Here is a 22390-nt window from a genome sequence, read left to right on the forward strand (position 1 = left end):
TGCGGCTTGAATGGATCGGTGCTTGTATAAAGCTAGCATGCACTATATATGCACCAAAGTATCAAAATAATCACCAATCTGATAAACTTTAAGGCAAAACTACACTATAATATCGATGCATTGCATCGGCTACCAACCAGTACAATTATTTTTACACTTATGAACACATTTGGACAAAACCACTAATTAATGCAGCTACCCCGCGTAAGTACGTTTTCGCGCACATCTATTGGCTAAAATTTCCCGCCACGAGAGGAGCGTGAGTTATGTTATGATCAGACCGGCCATTGTTAAGTACAACGCGAAAGATTGTTTATAGCTCCTGAACGACAAAGATGGGGCTGTCAGAGGAAGGCGAGGATAATGTTGAGAAACGCTTCGAAGACTTATGTCTGGAACTGAACATGGACCAAAGTGCAAAAGAAGAGGCATGGGAACATTACGAGAGAATAAACACAAATTACACGTTGGAGGTGAGTTCGATTTTGTGGCAGCCATCTTTAAATGTCTTAACAAAATATGTCGATTTCACTATGAAATTTACATGAAAAACACATCAGCAAGTGCACGTTTTGTGGCAGATCAATCCTTTACAAATCTGCAACATGTAAGAAAAATCTGTTGCTTTTTTATTCATTAGGGAGACACCATTCACTGGTTAGCTTGCGCGCTGTATCATGCTTGTCGGCGTACGGTCATTCCGACCGTCGGTCGAGGGGTTATTGAGGGAAATTGCGTCTCCCTGACGCGACTCCTGCGATCTGCCAAGCTTAGGTGAGTATTTAAGGTCTGAGATGAATGGGGCTAAAATCTTTGTTGATATGCATTTTGTAATCTTGCATATTTATAAACATAAACACCCAAGACCTTGACCCAGATTTTGCCTTTTTGGTGTTAGTTTGCTGCCTGCGTCCCTGGACGGAAAGGTCCTTGTGATGGGTTTTCATGACAGTTTGAACTTGGTATGATAACTGTGTTCATTGTGTTTTAGATGTTGTGCTAAAACATCCTCTTTGTTTGTGGTGTTATTTAAAAACTGCTTGATGTAACTGGTCTAAACTTTTATTGAATTTCAATCATACATTATTGACAAATGCTGGTGGTGAGGGTTGGGGGATGTTTCCCCTAGGCTGTCAAGTCAAATGAAGAATAAAGGACCCAAAGTTATATTCAGTTCATGTCATCTTGGAGTTTGTTAATAGATGTGAACTCAAATAAGGCTACATGAATTGTGAATTATTCTTTGAGATTACCCAGTAAAACTTTGAGCGAAAGGGCTATTCAGTGATTTTCCACAGTGAAGAGGTTGGCCAATTGCATTGGTGTACTTTCGAAGTATTCATGAAATTCTTTTCCCATGTGTATTCCATATGAAAAAATCTATGAGCTACCTTGGATTATATTTCCTGCATCAGGACTAAGTCATATATTAATTCTGCTTTAACCAAACAGCTGAAAAAAAAACACCCAATCATGATTTTAAGTCAAAATAGGGATTAAAGGTAAATATTTTAGTCTGGTTTTTATGTAGCACACTCCACTGCCTCTCTGTGTGGTTTACAATAACAATATGCCTGGCATATTTACACTTTTTTCTTGTCCCTGATGCTGAATGGGTGTAGACGTTCTTGCCTCCCTGGGAAAATAACTGTAATTTTTTATTGTCAAGGTAAATTAGCTGTACCATTTGGTGAAAATTGTATATTCTAACATTCACCCAACCCATATTCCTTTCTGTGGTAGATATTTTGATTAAAACCTCCTGTTGCTTGAAGCTTGAAAAATAATTATGTCCCAGCATAATTTTGGTAATATCAGGGTTCCCCATGTATTTATGACACACCCATCTTCATTCTTATTATCAAATGATACCACCTTCTTATTTAAAAAATTAAAGGAGCAAAGTATATGGTGCCTTGTCTGGCATGCCACAAAATCCTTCATGTCCATGATGTAGTAACTTGGTAAAATTACAACATATCAATGCATAATTGAAAGAATATCGTGGCTGTCAAGTTATATACGTATATATGCATTTTACAGTATTCCACATATTTATGACTTCCCACTCTCGTTGCTCATCAGTAGAGGAGTTATTTCTTTTAAATAAGAATCTGGTACAAAAGAAACAGCCCCCAGTCAGTCGAACATTTTGCCAAATTCAATATTTCTGGGATGCAGTTGCATGATAAAAATTAGGTCTATGCATATTAATCACTGTTAATATTGACAATCTTCTTTGTTTAACCTGAATCTTGATGATCCAACTGATATGGAGGGTAAAATAAACAGTCACAGCTATGTTTTTTTTTTTTTTTAAATCCTCTGGCACAAAAAGGATCTTATATATTTAGTTTTTTTTTTTGAAGTTTTGATGTCCCAGTAGCCTTAAAAAGTGCTTTTATATTATGATGCACAGATGCCAAAGAAAAGGCTCTTAGAAAAACTTTTTTCTTTCCAAAGTTTTTTTCTTGTTTTGACTTACACAAGTGAATGCTGACAGGGTAAGCTTTACAAAGAAGAAAGTATTTTGAATAAATCCAGATTTTGGGGTATTTTTGAATTCAGTTACTAGTAAATAGGATTTTAAATCTTCTGATATGCAGATACAGAAGAACTTATTTGACATGAATGCAGGAATTATTCTTTTGTCCAATTATTTATGTGGATACAGGATTTTAACTCCTGTGATTGGTGGATACAGACTTTAAATTTTTAGGCATTATAAGTGATACAGCATTTGAACTCTTGTGATATGTGAAAACAGGATTTTTGACACTGTTCCCTTGTTCCCTGGATACTGGACTTAGGCTTCGTTCACATGGAAAGTCTATAATTACGCCGCGGGATATTCAGGGCACAGACCGTGATCACAAGATATACCGCGAAAAGAAAATAGATTTTTAGAAAATAGACTTTCCATGTGAACGAAGCCTTAAACTCTTGTGGCAATTGGCATATTTGCATCCTATCCAAATTATACAACTAACTTGTCCTGTAGCTGCATGATTAGTATTATTGGCCAGGTTTTGTATTGACACGTGTGGCCCACACCCCTCTATTGATAGGCTCTCCACCATCCTATACCAACATCATGTCTGTTATGTTTGGAAACATGCACCAAGTGTTTATTATTTGTCTCCATTTTCAGTCTTCTCCAGTTTTTCAACAAGATGAAGAAGTGGGCCGACATGGCCAACTTTGCACAAGAATTCCGCGACAAAGTGGACAGATTGGAACGCAACTTTGCTGTCTCTACGGTGATTTTCAAAAAATTTGAGCCAATATTTTTGGATATATTTAAGAATCCTGCTGACGACCCTCCTAAACAGGTCAGGAGTAGGAAACAGAGGTAAGAAGGTTTTTTCCCAAAGGAATATATGACAGAATTATTATATTGATTTCCCCTTTGATCAGTTTATAGGTGGAGCCTCTAAAGTGCCCTCATGATTATCATCTGCTCACAAAATTTGCTGGTGTATTTCTAAAATACAACTTACTGACTACCATTGATGCAAAGTGCATTTGGCACAATCCAAAGATTTTTTTTTTTTTCAAAAATCTAATAGCTAACAAATCTCCTTATCTCCCAACAACATATATAGTTTAGCTGTATTCTGATCCAAATTGGAACCACCACTGTAGCTGAGCAAAGTCATGTCACGTGTCAAACAGAGCACAATGCAGGGATGAGATTTTTAGACTATTGGCAGATTTCAGGCTTTTAAGGATAAAAATATCATTTCTTAGATAAGTGCAGACCTGCAATGAAAATATGGGGGGGGGGGAGCAGGGATTAAAAGCAGTAAGCTTTGAGCTATATGATGGTTTTTACTAGTCAGTTATATTTTTTGACATTTTTAAAGATTATTTTTAAAGATTATTGACAGTTGCATGGATATCTGTATATTTTTTGTGATATTTCTTTACATCTTCGTCATATTTCTTAATTTGTTTATTTTGTGTGAAATGGTTGTATTTTCCATCTAGAGTCAATGTATGAATCGTGTAGACACACTTTAACACAGTATTTTGAATTAAAAATATTCAAAAATATGATTTGGAATGGGGATTTAATTTAAGTCCTGAATGTTAGCCCATGATCATTTGTTCCTTTCTTGTTTTTCAGGCGCCTGCCTTGTACTCCTTCTGATGTGTTCAATTTCTGTTGGACCATGTTTGTCCAAGTAAAAGGTACGTTTCTTGGTGGCTTGTTCAAATAGAATAATGCATGAAATATAAAGTTTAATTCAGTGATATTCTTAAATACAAACCTATAGGTTGACACAAACATTGTTTCAGTTATAGTGTGCCTTTACAATGAAATAATCCTACTAAGTAACTCTGCAGGGACTCGCACTGAATACAGTAAGATTAACTGAATTACATGCCTCCTTGACCAGCTAGGGAGGGATTAAATTTTGTGTGCGCTGAGCTTCTGGAAGCTTTTTGAATTCATTTTGAGTTAGAGCTATAAAATATAAGATAGTGAATCACTCTCTAGCTGCTCCAAGATTCTCACGAAGTTGGATCGATCAACATAGTATAATGGTTTCATTGGAAACGCGCCTGTAAACAATAAGGCAAATCGAAAAAAAAATGGATTTATGGCCAAGCTTGGGGAAAATAAAGCTTTATCTATGGTTTTAAATTTAAAATTAAAGCATTAACTCTTCAGTTATCACCCCTAGATCTTAAAGCCTATCAGATGTATTAAAAATTAAAGAGCGCAAGGAGCCCCTCAGCTACACAAATGAAGAATGCCTCTGTTTGCCTTGTCATATATATATGCTGAATTTGTTTGTTTTTACTGAATTAAAAAATAAGTCAGTAAACTCTAAATTATGATCACACTTGCTCTTGGTGGCTTTTGCATTAAGATTGTTTATGTATCTTTTCCTTGTCGTGAAGTACACAGTGGGATACCAATCAATTTGTCAAAATTGCATTACTTGAAAAGTTTTTCAGCGGTGGATAGGAAATTGTAAAAATGTGTACTAAGCAAAAACTAAAGCTTTTAGAGCTTATAATACTGTTGTTTGGACATAAAACTTATTTCCCTCTATTTGATTGATCTTTATTTCATGTTATAAACCTCCTTTTTTTTTTTTTTTTTTTTTTTTTTTAATGTGGTATTCTGCACAATTGATTTAAAGCCTGGAAAGTGATGGGCTATCTGAAATAACAATACGTTAAACCAGTTACCAGATGACTGTGCTATTTTTATCTGCGAGGCAGCGCACCTGCAATTTCTATTGCAGACACTGGGTTTTCATTTGTGTACTGTATTTTACTTTTTTCTTTTCTTTTTTCCCCACTTTTTTTACACAAGGCTTTTTATTAATTGTAATTGGGTTATTGATAGTTTCGAACCTAATGACTTTTAATGTGTGTATATGTTTGACTTAACGTCAAGTGGTGTTTTTTTAGAAATGGAGTTTCCATGTGTAAGTGGCTTTGATGATAAGTTTTTTGTTTGGCCATTTAGACAAAGTGATCTTTTTGATAAGTCTTTTTCTACCTCTTCATAAAATTTATGTGCAGATTGAGTGTTTCTGTGTGTTTGTCTATTAATTGAGCTTTTAATAATTATAAGAAATTTTGGCAAGAAATAAGTACCAAAAGCTGTTCAATTTACTATGGATAATTAAAACAGCATGGAGTAGGGTCTCTGGAAATGAGTATTTTCCACAGCCATTTTTTCATGTTTCACTGCTTTCACTTTTTTTTAATGATTATTCACAGCTTTATGAATATGTGAGGCATTGAAACTAAATGATGGAAACAACAGCACTGTACTCCTTGTCATAAATGTGGTGATTTTACTATGTGGAACCAATATGTGACTCATATATATATATATATATATATATATATATATATATATATATATATATATATATATATATATTCATTTGTTCATTATAATTTTCTCCTATGTGTCATTTTTTCCCCTCTAGCATGTACTTGTGTTCTAAAATTGGTGACTGATTTATGAAAATGGGATGATTTAATAATATGATGAGAAACCCAATGTCACTTTTTATTTTTGGCGATTTATTTATTTATTTTTTTTTTGGGTCTGTTTGCTTGTTTCATGGTTTTGTTTATTTAATTAAAATAAAAAAAAAGAAAAAAGTGTCAACCCATGATTGCATGAGATTTTTTCTAATGGAAGATGTATATGAGCATATTCCTATTTATATCTCAAATCTGTTTTCTTGGAATTGCTTCCTGTTCATTTACAGGTGAACAGTTCCAACGGAACCAAATATGTAGCAAAGTTCGGCATAAAATGTCATGATTAAGTTTTCTTGGAAGTAGTGCAATTACAAGTAAAAACTTGAAAAGTGTTCCAATTAAAAGCAGACATTCAGGACAAGTCTGCATATTTTGAGTATATTGCATTTCTCTTTCCCAGTTGGTTGTTTCATGGCATTTTGCATGCATACATTTTTTTATCTCAGAGAAGGGATTTTATTTTGGAAAAAAAAACAACTACTAGTATACATTATTAAATACCCTGTGCCTTAATGAAGTAAGCGACTAGCAGAGGATACATTTTGTGTGACAAATTTAATGTCAAAAGGGTTGTTACTATTTTTAGTAGCACAATTTCTAAAGTGAAGGACCAGGGTTCTTATTGTTTGGTATTGATTAAGTGTAAAACACAGGGGGCTCTAGGGTTACCCGCACGGTTTGTTTGCACTTGGTCCTGTGCTTTTTATAGCCATACAAACAGGTGCATGTTTTTAAAAAGATTTGCAAGCTTACGGTCTAATCTTTGTACGGGGCTGCCTGTTATGTCCGCTCTTTTTTCTTCCCCAATGCCCTGGTTTCCCAGGGCCCTCAGATATAGTAATATAATAGTAAAGCAACTGCCAAGCGTGTGAAAGATGGAGTGAGATTGAATGTGTTGATTGGCTGACTGATTTGTGGAGGGCAGGATTGACAGGGGGTTTGGCCAATGGAAAGACCTAGCCCCACCCCTTTTTTTTATCATGTACCGGCATGTTGGGATAACTGTTCATTTTATCAGAAAAGAATGTTGAGTTAGGGTACCACGTCCGGTGCTGTAACTGTTGGTGACAGGGACAGAATTCAGAGATTTTGTTTCCAGTAAGTTCTTGGATCTTATAGTCTAGTTAACATTTATTTGCTATGTGAACTCAAAAATCAAATGGATTTTTTTAGATCATCTAATGCCAAGTGCTTAATTTTTTTTTATTATGGTATACTAATTAATGGTTTTGTACATGGTTCTTGTTACTACAAGACTATTTTCAACTTATGTTTCACTATGAAAAGTGGTGAAAAGTTTTATAAAAGGGTGTACATATTGAATAATGATGCTGGAGTGGATCGTAAAGTGTTGATTTTTAAAAACTCTTAGATATGTGACATTGAAATATTTCAAATGGACAACTGACAGGAGGGAGGGGGCATATAATCTTTTAAGTACTATGATTAAACATGCTATGATTAAACATACTACAAACATTTTGTGGAGCTTTCTTTTCTTAGTGATCTGGGATTTGGTTCCAAAAATCACCTGACTTAAGCGTGAATGGGTGTCAGTATATGATGGATGATAGTGGGTAATTCCTTGCGTCATTGGTCTTCATTTGTTTGCTAAGTAGAACAGTATCCCATGTTGAGCCTGGGGAAGGTACCTCTTTGTCTTTATTAGGTAGTTTAATATTTAAAAGGGGGAGGGGGTATATTATTAATATTTGTGGTGAAAAGTTGCCTATAGTTTTACTAGTAACCATCTGAAAATGTCTGAGATTTATTATCGTTGATTAAGGAAACTGTTGAAATAAGATTTCTTTTTCTTGTTCAGATGATATAAAACATCTTATATATTTATTTGTTTTATTATTTTTATTATTATCATTTATGCATCATCTCAAACTGACCATAAACCAGTTTATATGTAAAGATTTGCTGTGGTTAGAGGTCTCACTTCCAAAATGAAACATGGCGTGACTTTGTCTAGACTATGTAGGTGAAACCTTTTGATTTGATTGCGTCAGCTCGTAAAATATGAAATGCCAAAATTTTTGTCCTCTCTGTCCTCCTTCGCAAACATCGTTATTGTGTTCAGGATTCTCCCCCATTCTTATAGTGAAATTATGATTGTCAGGGCTCACTTGATTTTTTTTTCTTTCTTTTTTTTTTAATGATTTGTGACAAAAAAATCTCACTGATTACTGTCATGTCATACTTACGATTCATCTCTCCTTTAAAGAGAATTATGATGCGTGACAGTAGAGACCAACTTCAGGCTGTTTAAAGAGATTTTTTCTGTACTTGATAATATCTATTTTTTTTGGAATAAAAACCATAGCACATGACTGAGGTATTATTGTTCAGGTGTCAGGCAACATCTGTGTAGCCTGATTTACTGTGAGGGTTAGTCATGCCATCGTATGACAGGTGACTGACCCCAAATCTATTTTCTCAGTAATGGTTTGTTTTTCTGCAAAAATTCAACATTGTTATCTGAAAGATAAATGCAGTGGAGGGTATTAGTCTAAAGTGAATGGGGGGGGGGAGGGTCTCAGAATAATTAAGAAAATAATAATGGCTGTTCGTTAGTCATGCCATCGTAAGACAGGTGAGTAACTCCTTATCTATTTTTTCAGTAATGGTTTGTTTTTCTGTGAAGATTCAACATTGTTATCTGAAAGATAAATGCAATGTAGGGCATTAGTCTAAAGTGAATGGGAGTTGGGGAGGGGGGTTCTCAGGACAATTAAGAAATAGTAATGGCTGTTCGTTAGTCCTAGATAAATTGCCTGATGCACTGTATGAAGATATGTACACATATTTTTTTAAGGGACAGGAACTGCTCTAGCTTATTAGTCCATGTCAAAGGGGGTGGGGATTTCAACGAGCCATCCAACCATAAGAATTTTAACGAGCCTTCCAGCCATAAGATAGAACGTCCTCTGCTCCCAGAGGCCATGCAAATGACAGCTGTACTGCTCCCTGGCTAAACCCTTGATTAAATCTGTATTTTAACATCGAACAATATTTTTTGGCCATAATTGATCATTTCAATGGGAAAAATTTGCTATGTTGAACCCATATTGTATTTACAGATGGCCTGGAAAGAACTGTACCATTTCAGCTCTCTGCCCAGGTGTGTATGTCTGACTCCGCTGTGTCTGGTGCCAGTTGTCTCTAAGAGGACATTGCACTCCACAGGTGGTTTGTGTGGCTTACGATAAACTCCCATTTACAACACTAATCCAATATTTATCATTGAAGTTTTTTCAAGTTTTGATTGTATTACCTCCCCTTCCCCCCTTCCCTATCCCCTGTCTCATCCTACAAGAGCCCCCTCTCTTCATCAGATATATGTACCTGGTGGTATAACTAAACGTCTGGTGGAATATTATTTCCCCTTGAATAAATATAAGCCAGAAAAATTGAATTTGTTTTAAACATGCTTTTTAAACTTGTTTTAAACTGCAAATTGCCCCCTCCCCACACACACACAAACGCACGCGCGCAAACACACACACACACACACACACACACACACACACACACACTTTCACATTGAGGATTAGCGGGAAGCAGCACATGACAGAAGTCACATCCCAGTAAGCTACATTTACAAATACAATGAGAATGTGGGCAAGTTATACTGCTATCTGGAAAAGTCATCAAATTCTGGATAAATTATATGGCCAAGATTGTACTTTATTCAAATAAATTACCCTCTCTGGCAAGTTCATATTCCTCGGTGATTTGTGACCTGCTTTGCCGAACTGACAGGCGATGGCAGTAAATTCTCGACTGATAACTCCAGACTTTTTTGCACTCGAGATATGAGATGACGTTTTTCATTTCCCCTTTATTTGCAAGGTGACAACTGAGCCCTTTTAATGAAGTGTTAAATTGGAAGCACTCTGGGATTTTGAGAGTTGCTCGACATGCCACTCATGCGCTAAGCAAGCAAACGAATAGGGGGAAAACTAATTTGTTTCATAGGGTTAGGTAAGGTGTCGAGTTAAGATAATATTATAAAAGGGGTGTAAAAATAACAAGTCATTTAAGGAGCAAGAGAATAAAATGCTAAAATACCTCTGGCACGACATTTTTTTTTCCAGAAAGTAAAAGGATAGAGAGATTTGTGCAAAGGTAAAAATTCTACTTATTGTATGCAGTGGGGATACGATTACGCGGAATGTTTTTGTTGTAAAATCAGCTGAACAAGCTTCCAAAAATAAACTCATCCATGTCAAAAAGTAAACTCAGTCGGGTGCTTTGTGTGCTTTAGGGACGGTTGTGGTATATCACTAATCTTTGACATTTTCGAACGTGGTGACGCAAAAATGTTCCACATTATTGATCATTATTTGAACAGCATGCCTTGGAATTTTAAGTCATGTTTGTGTACAAGTTGTTGCGACCGTACCCTGGGGGTTGCCTGATTAAACTGGGCTCACAGCAGGCAGGAAGTGTTTTTCTTTTGTTTTTCAATGGTGATTGCGTGGGGAGCATGGCTGTGTGTGTGTGTGTGTGTGTGTGTGTGTGTGTGTGTGTGTGTGTAGGAGAACAGTAGGATTACATTTGTCTTAAACATGCTGCATTTAAATGGTCCACAGAAGGGTTGGCACTATTTGTATGTGAATGCGTCTTAAGCTTATTGAGTAATTTCCTCTACTGCCCTGTTTTTTATTTTATTTCATTTTATTTTTATGATTGCCCCATATTAAATTCAGATATATTTGTCTCAGATATTTAGGCAGGTTTACTCTCAGTATCAAACTGACAATCTAGTGGGTTTTCATTCATATGAGTCAATATGGCTTGGTTCCACGAAGTACAAGTTCCAAAAAGTTAACTGAAGTCAACATCATATATAGATAAGTTATCAATGAATTAATGATTTATAAGTTAATTATTATATTATAAACTAATGAATTAATGGTTATTTTAGTTGAAGCAAATTCTCTTATGCTGTCATAGTATATTGAAAATGATTCTAAATGTGGAAAATATGATCAATTCTGGCTTATTTGTCTCTGTAAATATACAATAAATTTGCATGCTTTTTAGCTAAGCGAAATCACCCCATCAAAATTCCCCTTCTGAGAAACTTTAGTGATAAGCATCTCATTTGGCATCTGTTGTTGCCTACTCTGATAAGGCAAAATTCTTGGGTCCTTGTATATTTAATTTCCTACTCTATCCAGTAATCTGTAAGTTATTATTTTTTTTTTTTCAGGTACTTGATTGATATTTATGAACAAAACTGAAGATAAAATAACCTTGATGTAAACCTGGTTGCCAGGGAACTGTGCTATATACATTGCCAAAAGTTGATGATTCATAGGTTCTGAATATTTCCATTTTAGCTGTCTGTATTTTATTATGAGATACACGTGTCTTTTGTTGACATTTTATACCCCTTATACAATGTTAACTTTCCAAAATTGTCGATGAAGTGCTGAAGTTGCATATATGATATATTTGTTTACAACTTACTGCTTACTGCCTGAATAGGGATGCTTGTCGAGCTTGTTGACTTTTGACTCCCATTTTATTTTCTTTACTTAGTTGAGTAAGAAGTTGCATATCGTTTTTGTTTACCTGTACCTGGCAGGGTATTTTTGTTGCTTATAATATTGAATTTTGTTCTGTTTTTGTTATATTGATTGGATTATTAAAAGGCATCAATTTCCATGTATGCAGGTGTCAGTTTTGATATTTGATAGTCTAGACTGTTGGGCACATCGGTCAGATATATACAGCGGTCACCATGGTCTCATTGCTTGACCACATACTCCCCAAGTTGTGCCTTTGTCAGCTCTCAACAAGTCCAAGGTAAGAAATAAGGAAAAGTCAAAAAATGATATTTAGCTAAAACAAATTTTTTACAAATGCCTTTTCAAATTCCCTTGTCATTTTTTGTAGTAGAAAAAAGTATTTCAAGGTAACTGGTCTATTTGGAGGACGCACATACACTAAAAATGGACACCAGTTTTTAGAAAGGTCATTCGTCACTCAGTTTGGAAGGACAACAATTAAATGACATGTTTTTAATTCTGAGAGGCCAAAGTGGTACAGCCAAACTGTGTTTTACACCGCTGTATTTGTAAAGGAAATCTCGTTACACAAGTCAACATGGAGAGCGAGCTTCCACTGAGATAACTTGTGGTCACGTTCACACTTGTATCTCAAAGTCAGTTTGGCCCCATACTGAAGACAATGTTAGGCATGTTGATTCAATGTATCTTACTGGGTTCAAAGTCTGTAGTAAAGCAATCAGACTTGTTTCTGATGACAATTTTTCTGATTTTTTTTACTTTTCACTAGTCAAAGTTGATTGCAAGATTCGTGATGTGACACTGATTTTTCAGCTGGTAGCTTAGCAATCTGTTGAGGCTTATTTGAATTTTGCAAAACAAGATTTGTTGCATGGGGTTCATTATTCCATGGCCCTAGGGCCTCATTTGTTATAGAACTTCAAATAAAAGATTGTCTATATGTTCACCCAAGATAAGTCAAATAAAATATTGCACCCATGTTATAGCAAGAGAAAAATGGCTACTTTATTTTAATCGACTAATGATTTGTGGTGTAACAGTTGGGACCAACTTTCAGTCCAAAACTTTTGTGAAATGTGGGCTACGACTTAGAATTTGGGGAACCCAGGTGTGATTGAGATGGTTTTGATAGGGATTTCAGGTAACAAGCCCAGACCTGAAGACCTGGTTTTGTTTGTTTTACTGTTTATAAAGGGTGGCAGGTAAAACGGCTGAATCACTGCCTGGCTGTGGTCAAAGTCAGCTACAGTAAGTTAAGGTTTATCCATGTTCAGCCCTGATCATGTATAGTAATGTTGAATCTTGTTTAAGTTATAGTTATTGCATGTGAAGTACAGGTATCCATTTTTAAGACCCTGCAGCAGAAATTGAGTCTTTTATTATTTAATAACATATAAGACTTTGTGAAAAACAAGTGCTTGCCATGCAAGTGGAATACAAAATTTGACATGTCCTTTTCTGGGGCTTTGAGACACTGCTCCTGTCCCCATGTTTGAATTGAAGTGTGCAGGATCATTTTATCCATGTTCTGGTCCTATAGTGGATAATGGGGCCATGTGAACCATGGATAGTTAAGTTTACAATGTAGATTTAAGTAGATCTGTCTGGGCAGGGACCTGCAGTGGATGGCAGGTAGAAGTATCTGACAGGTGAGTCTGAGAGGATGGCTTTCTCCTCGTAGGGTTTTGAGGGCCCTTTACACACCTTGTGGTATACTTAAACAGTGCAGTCTTTACCAGTTCTGCTGTAATTAATCCTTTTAGCAAGTGCTCCACAATTTGGTTTATTGCTGTTTTGCTAAGTTAATTAATTGGCCATATCAAGCTTGGAGACCCCGTCTAGGTGAATATCTCAATGATAGCGAGATAATTTGGTTGCTATTCTCTCAGAGTGCATCAGTACAGAGCGTATAGTGCATTAACCACTAGACGTGAGAAGATCTTAATTGGCTGACAGATTTTTTTTTAAATCAAATATGTGTAAAAAAAATTGAAATTAGTTGTTGCCTTTGGAACATGAACTGGAAGACTAACCAGGTTGTCTTTTTCTAAGGCATATAGTATTAGCTTTATAATTCACTATCAAATTCACGCTCATCTCTGCTGGTAATCATTAATAAATACATCACCAAGTCAAACAGTACAGTGTTGCAGGTTTGTCTCCTCCATTGTCCAGTCACTGACCAGAGACAAGGTAGAAATGCCCAGTAGCCACGTGGGACCACATGTCATGCAAGTTTCTCACTATTGATTTGTGTTCTACATAAAGCCAGGTTATCCGATTGATGTTATTAATGTTTGAGCATTTTCCCTAACAAAATTATCCTAAGTATGTTTTATGTTTCCCCAAAAGGCAGTTATAAGATTATTTCAAGGGACCCTCATTAATCATTGATACAAACAACTGCAGGGTTCTGTCGGAGGTTTCCCCATTTAACAGTATTGAAAAAAGTCCATTTGCTTATTAGTTTAGCTTGTGGTCATGCCATTGACCGGGTCATCCACCAGGTAAGTTGTCATTAATAAGGGGTTTGTAACTGGATGTTTGTTTTATGCCAGCAGGTATTCCATTTTACATTGCATTGATATATATTTGGCATATCATAAGAAATTTAACAGGATTTCATCATCCAGTGAAGGCCATTTGACAAACATTCTCATTTCTGTGACATGGTGTTAAGGATATTTTCAGGTGCTTTTTATATGTTATCAGGCTGTTGGTTTAGAGTAAGTACCTTTTGATGAAGTTTATGATTGATCCAGATTGAAAAGAATTCTCAAGCTTAGGTAAAAGTGTTGTGCTGTGTTTTGATAAAAAAAGTCATTTCAGTTGCTTGTCTTCAGCACAAATGATGAACTTTACAGAATGTTAGTGAACACTAGTGAATGTTAGCAGTAGCATAAAAATTTAAAGCCTCTGACTGAATTCATGATTTAAAATGGGAAATTTGGAACATGATTAACATGACCCTTATAAGTATAGTTTACTATAATTTTTATTATATTTTTAACTATTTATTTATTTATTTTTGTCTGGTGAATGTGGTATTTTAAAATTTTGCTGCATAAGTTGTAAACAATTGCAAATTCATGATTGCTTACCTAGGCTCATAATATGGGGAAATTGCAGTGAGTACAAACAGATAAAACAGAATTTAAAACAACACCCAGTCAAAATCACCTTTTGCTGGAAGCATTTTTCACTAATAAATCACTTCCTTTACCTATAAGTCAAGATAACTGTGTATAAGACATGATAAATACTGTTTTTGAATATCATCATGGAAGAATTCTTAGACAAGCCCCAGCATGAAGCAGTGAGAAGACCTGTTGCATTGCAGAGTAAACACGGGTCTTGAAATAGGATTACTCTCAATTCGTAATGACAGAGAATATGCAAACATGATTTATTAAGGCTTCAGCCTTGGCGCGCTAAGATACCATCGATTGCAGTTTCCTACCCTGGCTGCTGTATTTCAAGTAGCGTGTATGAAAAAAAATATTGCATAAAGAGACATATATGTGCACATGCTGTTTGTGTGAGAGTTGGAGGATATGGTGCATGTTGAGTACATGTGTCTTGAAGTAAAATGAAAAAAGTAATTTTAATATACATTATGTATGAATAGAAAGATAATTTTAATGAATGTATGTAAATTACATGCTTAAAGTAAAATATATGTATTAGTATTCAGGAGAACAAAAAGTCTCATAAATTTCAGTAGGAAATAAACATGTATATAGGCTATAAGAGTAGTTTTTAATTTATGTGAGAGAGGAAGACATGAGTGGCAGATGTTTCTCTCTCTCTCTCTCTCTCTCTTTCTGGATAGCAAAAATAGATATATACTAGTGGCAAATAAATACTATAGATTTACACTCTAAACTTTTTTTTAAAAAATAGCTGTTATGATAACTGGTTTGCTTTTTGGTTGAATGATTTGCAAATATCATGATATCGAACAGATCCAGGGTTGAATTTTGCTTGAACTGGGAATTCACTTCAGAAAATGATTTTTTTTCTCTCAGTGTTTCAGGCTAAAAAGAAAAATCAACAAGTATTCCCTCAGGCTTTTCTACTTGTCGAATCCTTGTTCATGAAATTTTCAAGACCATTTGTATAATAGTATATATACATTTTTTTTCCAGGAAATTTCCCAGCAATAAGCGACGATCTGGTGAACTCGTACCACTTGCTCCTGTGTTGCGTAGACTGGTTCTTTGGTAACGCCTTATTAGCAAATCGCCAGGATCTGCTCAGAGGTGATTTTGCAGGTGAGTCATAGACACATAGGCAGATACTCTAGTTTTTTTGCAAATATTAAAAAAAAATTAATAAAGCCTGTTTGAATTCTGTGAATCATTGCATCAGATATTAAATGTGTTTTCTGAGTAATTAATCAAAATATCTTTCAATTGGTAACTTTTCTGTTTATATTACAGCAGTTGCATTGGTACCCACAGGTAAAGCATTGTGAAAAACTACTGTCCACCCCCCACCCCCACCCCTGAGTTCAGAGATGCCTTCATACTTCCCTATAAGCCATAAATGAGTTTGCTGGAACCTCTGAAACTCAGGGGTTCTTGATCTGCTCCTTGTCACAGGGCACCTGGTAAGAGTGTGTTTGGATGGCAGGAAATCTCAATGAATCAGAACTACAGAAGTTCAGTGTTCCAAGTTAAGTAGCGGCCTATTGCAGAAGACGTCTCAATGAAAGCAAAAACCTGCCAAATAATCCAAACAGCAGCTTGTATTTTTGTATTGGCAGTGGGAGCAAAACGTGCTTAACCCTGAAAACATCAGTTTTAGGCACAGTCAACTGAGCAGGGTAACGCGCACACACACATCTGGAAAGCAGCTGAATAGGGGGAGGGGGGGGGATGTTAATGATGTCCGTCTGTAAGAATGTTTGAGTCGGTCATATCCGAACCAGTTTTAAATGCCAGTCTAATGTTTAAAGCCATTCTACATCAATCTAATGCATGGTGCCATCTCTAAACCAGTCTAAGGTGTGGTAGACCATATGTTTACCTGTGTTATATGTGTTAGGTCATCTCTAAACTGTTCTTGGGTGAATCTTATGCCATATATACCATCTCTGAACAGCTCTTGACTTAGCATAATGTTTTGGCATCTTCTAAACCAGTCTTGAGTGAATGGATGCATGGATAATATTGGGCCTTGAATGCAGGATATATTGCAGGGTTCACAGTTTGTTATTGAAGCAGAAATTTTTCTGCAGATTGCAATCAACTGCAACTTGCCTGAACTCAAAACTTTCAATGAGACAGGGATAGGAATTTTCCATTATTCTGAAAGCATTTTCCCGGGTTTTCCAGAGAAGAAAACTGATGCTGGATTTTATAAAGAATATTTCTTTTTTGAAAATGAGGGTTTGGATTCATGTAGGATAATATAGGCTTTTTTTTACTCCTTCAAAATCACTATCTCAAGTCCAGTTGCTGGCCATGTGGAGAATGAACAAAGTGAACAGTGCCTAAAATGTCAGTGTGCACTGCCGGTGTAAGCCCATTTGTGCACCATTGTTGTGAGATTGCTACATTTAGGTAAATAGTTCTTATTCAAAGAATGAAGTGGTCTGTAAGCCCAGGGGGATTATGGAGTGGTAGAGGGCTGTGTTAAATACGAACCCATTGGGGCAAGTTTTACACTGCTCTCAATGGGCAATGTTTACATGTTGTGTACTACACTCATAATGTATTTAGACCCCTTGGGGTCTTGTGTCGTCTGAATGGTACAACAGCGGCAGATTTTTTTGTGAGCTTTGTTTTTGGAGAACAAAGTGCCAAATACAGGAGTGTTTGACTGCGTTTTGCTGGATAAATGAAGAGAAATTTGCATGATTCTTTCTAGAACAAAAGGTGAAATTTAAACTATGTTTGGAGTTTGGCATACAGTCTAGTCGTTTGGGGTTGGTGTAATTGTTGGCTTAGTTGTAATGCGTGGCGGGGTGAGTATGGAAAATATAGTCATTAAATTGAATTTTTTATCATGAGTGTAATCTTAATTAAGACTGAAATTTTAATTTACTGAACTACTCATGAACAATTTGCTTTTGTTAAAGCCAAGTTTTCTTAAGACCTGAGTTTACAAAAATCGTGAAAAGTATGAGATTGTAACTGTGGATCAGCTGGGCCATTTCATATAAAAGTTTAAATCGTAACTTGCTCTATTTAATTATTTGCCGTGAGTGTATCATCCCTAGGATTAGAGTAGATATATCTTGGTCTTGAAATTAAGACAAGCTTTTGGCTTCTGACTTTTTGAGAAGCAGAAGCCTGGACCAGCTGGGAAACATTTCAAATTAAAGGTCACCTTTCCTGTATTTTACTTGGACCCCTTTGATTCCTCCTTCCATCTACCTTTCACTTCAAAGATTTGTAAATCCATGGTTTGTTGTACTTTTCATCACCTTCCGTTGTTTTTATGCTTGCTGTAAACTTTCACTTCAAGTGTGAAATGGTATGTTTTCCATCTTAAATGTTCACAAGAGCTCAGTTGTCAGTCAAAATGCTGTGTTTCTACTCCTGAGTTCTTTTTTTCCCTCTTGATCAAAGCAGAATACTTTTAGTTGTTTAATGCAAGGTTTTGGTTTAACAGTTATTTTCTCCACATAAAGGTGAAGAAATGAGGACTGAACACTAATTGTGTGGGACTTGGGGGGGGGGGGGGATTAATGAAGGTATTAATGTTGCTCACATGCTACATCTAACTTATTATATGCATGCAGTGCCAATGGAGTAAGTGAAATTTTGAGTCCTCTTCTTCAGGTATAAATGGTAAGACATTCTTTTGTGATATGCTGGTTTATAATTTTTTGTTCATATTAAGTTGGTTACTAACCAGAACATCTGGGACGAGAATGCAACACATGGTGGTTAGAATGGACCAGTTACATTACAAGTTGTTAGAAAGAAAACATTTCTCTTAAGTTCATAAACATAGACTTTTTGTAAAAAGAGACCTCCATTTTGTAAAACAGAGACTAAAAAGGTCCCCCCCTCCTTCCAAATTTCTCAGAAGGCCATCGCAGCAGTCACCCATCAGTATGCATTTTTGCTGCTTGTGTTTCTCTGTGAAATGAGGGAGTGTCCTAACTTGCCCAAATCGGTTTCACTTCCTTTCCAAACACCATTTCCTTGAAACTACCAGGGCAATGACTCAAAGACAACCAAAGGTGTCTTCTGTACTAATCAATTGCTTTGACATAAATCGGCCTTCCATTTCTCAAAATATCTTTGGAGATCCTTTCTCTCTATGCAGTTTATGATTACTTCTGATCCCAAGTTACTTGAATATAACTCCCAGAAAAATGTCCACGGCAACTCTTTAAATTCCCAGTTAAGGTATCCTTGCTGGTAACAGTTGTTTTGAAACATGGAGACCTTAAACTTGTTAAATGTTACCACTCTCAGCAACAAATTTTATCTAGATTTTCAGCTTGGATTAAAGGTTGCGTGTGTATATAAATTAAACCACCAAAAATTGAAAATTGACTGTGTATTTCCTTTTTATTTTTTCTAGGGTTTCCAGTACTTCAAGCATGTATGAAATAAAACAACAACAGAAATTGAAAATCGATAGTGTATTTTCTTTTAATTTTCCAGGACTCCCAGAAAACTACCACAGCAAAGACTTCAAGCCTCCCACAGATATTCCTTGTATCATACAGCTGCTGTGTGAGAAACACGAAGGTCTCACAGTGGAGGCCAAGGGGATAAAAGAACACTGGTGGAAGCCCTATATCAAGAAGCTTTTTGACAAAAAAGTAAGTGATTTTGTGGAGCAGGTGGCAAGTTGAACCTCTCTGTAGTTTGTAGGCCTAGCTTTACAAACACTACTTGCATGCACACAAACATGTTCACACACACACGCGCGTGCGCGTGCATGCACGCACATACACATGAAAACATGGCAAATGAGTTAGGAGTCATGATGTTTGATTTGCCTTCTGTGTTGCCCTGAATCATCTGAATGTTATCTGATTTTTGCATAGCCCAGCTCAACTAATGATATGACATAAGATTTCCCACAAATGACAAAGAAAGATAAATAGCTAATTAAAATGGAAAAATAAACAGATTCAAAAGCTAAACTGGGACAAAATTGGGTATATCATACAGACTTTTGAAAGAAATTTTGTTTTACCAGAATAAAACAAAAAACAGTTGGGACTATTTCATGGTAAAAACATGCTTACAGAAATGTCCCACTGCATCTCGTACCTCTAAATGCCTGGTTAATTGAACTGATATCTCGAAATTTCGTCGTAACACTGCTTATATAAAACCATGGTAAACCTAATGGTGTTATCGAATCCTTGTTCCACCCAAGTTTATTACCCTAAAGAAAACAATGAGAAAACTACACCTGAAGGAACAACAGAAGGTGACCTTGGCGTAATAGACTGCGACCTTATGAAAGGCTGATTAGTTTTTCCAATGCTGGTTTGACGCATGTTACATAATCAGAGTGAATTGTTGACGTCATATTGTGTCTGGACTTGCATGACCTCCGGGTAAGATGACCCGGAGGTCGACAGCCCCCATTGTCCCCACTGTCTGTCACTTTCAATGACAGATCGGGGAGACCCAGTTGACAGGGGCTGAGGCTATATTAGGTTGTAAACATGGCTGGAGGATCAAGGATGAATAGGACAGAATAAACATGTTTCTTTCTGTGATTTATATGTCAGACTGCGAGACAGGCAAGTAAGGTTTGAGCATGGTTACCCAATTTTGTACCATGGCATGTTTATAAATGACAACAGACTTTTAAATGTACTTGAAAAAGATTGTTTTACTTTACTTCACTAAGAATTTGCAAAGGTATTGATGAAGGATTATTTCCCTCCTCTAAGGTAATAGCTGACACTGTATGGGAAAATATTAGTAAAATTATTGATACCAGTGCTTTACTGTTTTGCTCTTGAATCATGCAAATTCCAGCATGTCAATGAAATTTGAAGTCCGCATGCTGAGGAAAATGAAGTAGACTTTACACTTCATGATTTTTTTCTTTTTAGTGTACTAAAAAACCTAGTGTATACTACTAAACCGAGGTTTCTATAAGCACACTTTTTGGGATCTTGAAGCCTTTTGTCCCCTTTCATATTGAGCACTATGTTTTAGCCATATAGCCTATATACTATAGCCTATATACACTTTGAGAGGTCCTAATACAATATTATACAACAAGGCATTTTTCTGTCTTTTGTAAGTTCTCCACAAGCTTGGTTCCTGCTTTTTTGTTAAATTTAAAAATTAATTAAGGGGGCATTCAGAACTAGTTGTTAGTCCTCGGATCAAATATGGGTGACCCACTTGAAAGCATGCCACATAATCCCCTAAGAGATACTGAATACATTTCCCTCAGGGATTATGGAGTAAGCTTTCGAGTGGGTCGGCCACATTTGATCTACAGATCTGTTGGTCGGCAGATCAATTTTGCTTGTAAAGTGCAGTCTAAGTCTCAATTTAGGTTATTCCCTTGCATGATACGTACCCTGTAAGTGTGAAAGGCACCTTTTATTAAAAAATAAGGGGAAAAAAAACACCCCACCCCAATTTTCTTACATGATGACCAAAATCCAGTAGAAACTCTCGACATTAAGAACCATAGTGTCGGTTCTTTAAAAGCACCTTGTATGTTTTCAACATGGCTGACATGCAAACTATAGATCCATCATGGTCTTTCTTTCAGCTAGATTCATTATTGTCTAAGTAATAGCAGAAGGTATGCCTGTTTGGTTTTTATTCTCTTGGCTTTAGAAATGTAATGATAACATCAATAATACATCAAAGAGGGCTTAAAGACAAACACGCTACAGAAGCAAGTATGTTGGACCTGATTCTGGGTGAAGTGTAAAATGAATAAAACATCAGTCCAGGTGATAAGTACGTGATTAATTGATTTTTCCATCATTTTACATATGCAGTATTTTGAAAATATCTGTATAAATATTAAACAAAAAAGTGTGTGTTTATAAATCATAACACAAATTAGTCTTATGCAAATAGTACCTGGATTAGTTAATTGTGGAAAGAGATTGATTATTGTCGTTATTTTTTGGGGTTTCTTCCAATGTAGTCAAGACCACCGAGTTTAAGCAGAAAAATTGAAATGATATGTTATTAGTAGAATGGACCCTGGAGAGAACTGCATTGTGATTGGTTGGTATTTGAGAAGATAACTTGTTTGGTATCAAAACAGCATATCATAACAGGTCTTTAAAAATCAATAACTGCTTGTTGAAGAAGAAAAAGAGATATTATTACGATCTGCCACTGAGCCTTGTATCCTGTTGCAGTGTAATGTTAGGAGAAGAAAGGCATCATATCCTTAAAATAATATCGGACTGGGTTCTATGGTTGCGTTTTTCAAAACAGTAATTATACCACTGTTTAAACATGATTAAAATTCTTGCACGAAATAACCAAAACCTGAGGGGGGGGGGGGGGAGTTAAGGAAAAAGGCCCATGTAGAAGTTATGTAGGCACAGGTTTCCTGCTTTTTTGTTGCTTTCTTCAACAGGGAGAGAAAACTTTGCCTGTCATATTCGTGTGTATGTTCACACACAGGACTTACTCAAACTGGTGGTTGGTCAAAATGTTATAGTGATAACTGTGCCCACTAGGTGTATATAACTAGCTGTCAACTATCATTAGTCCTCCTCTCTTCCAACTGTCAACTAAAGAAAACTGTTCAGTTATTTTTCGTTAATGCATCACAGATTTGATAAAATTTTGGTTATTTTGTCATAAAAAAAAGAAATATACTACTCTTTGTTCATTGGTGCTCTG

The 22390-nt window shown here is 36.0% G+C and overlaps 1 protein-coding gene across 2 annotated transcripts in view; it reads left to right on the forward strand.

Moving 5' to 3' along the window:
* Positions 1 to 237: 237 nt before the first annotated feature.
* The window catches only part of LOC106162230 (retinoblastoma-like protein 1), a 32958-nt gene continuing 10805 nt past the window's right edge, over positions 238 to 22390 (forward strand). The window contains exons 1-7 of one of the 2 annotated variants that reach the window (XM_087011557.1): positions 238 to 473; positions 641 to 774; positions 3152 to 3352; positions 4130 to 4194; positions 15716 to 15841; positions 16010 to 16030; positions 19196 to 19356. In XM_087011557.1, the coding sequence (XP_086867683.1) occupies positions 336 to 473; positions 641 to 774; positions 3152 to 3352; positions 4130 to 4194; positions 15716 to 15841; positions 16010 to 16030; positions 19196 to 19356 (846 nt within the window). In that variant the 5' untranslated portion in view covers positions 238 to 335. The remainder of the gene's footprint in view (positions 474 to 640; positions 775 to 3151; positions 3353 to 4129; positions 4195 to 15715; positions 15842 to 16009; positions 16031 to 19195; positions 19357 to 22390) is intronic. The other variant, XM_087011558.1, reaches the window with a different exon arrangement.

Source organism: Lingula anatina, chromosome 4 (assembly GCF_051362555.1).
Source record: "Lingula anatina isolate TDL-2025a chromosome 4, LinAna3.0, whole genome shotgun sequence".
In the NCBI taxonomy this organism is placed as follows: domain Eukaryota; kingdom Metazoa; phylum Brachiopoda; class Lingulata; order Lingulida; family Lingulidae; genus Lingula; species Lingula anatina.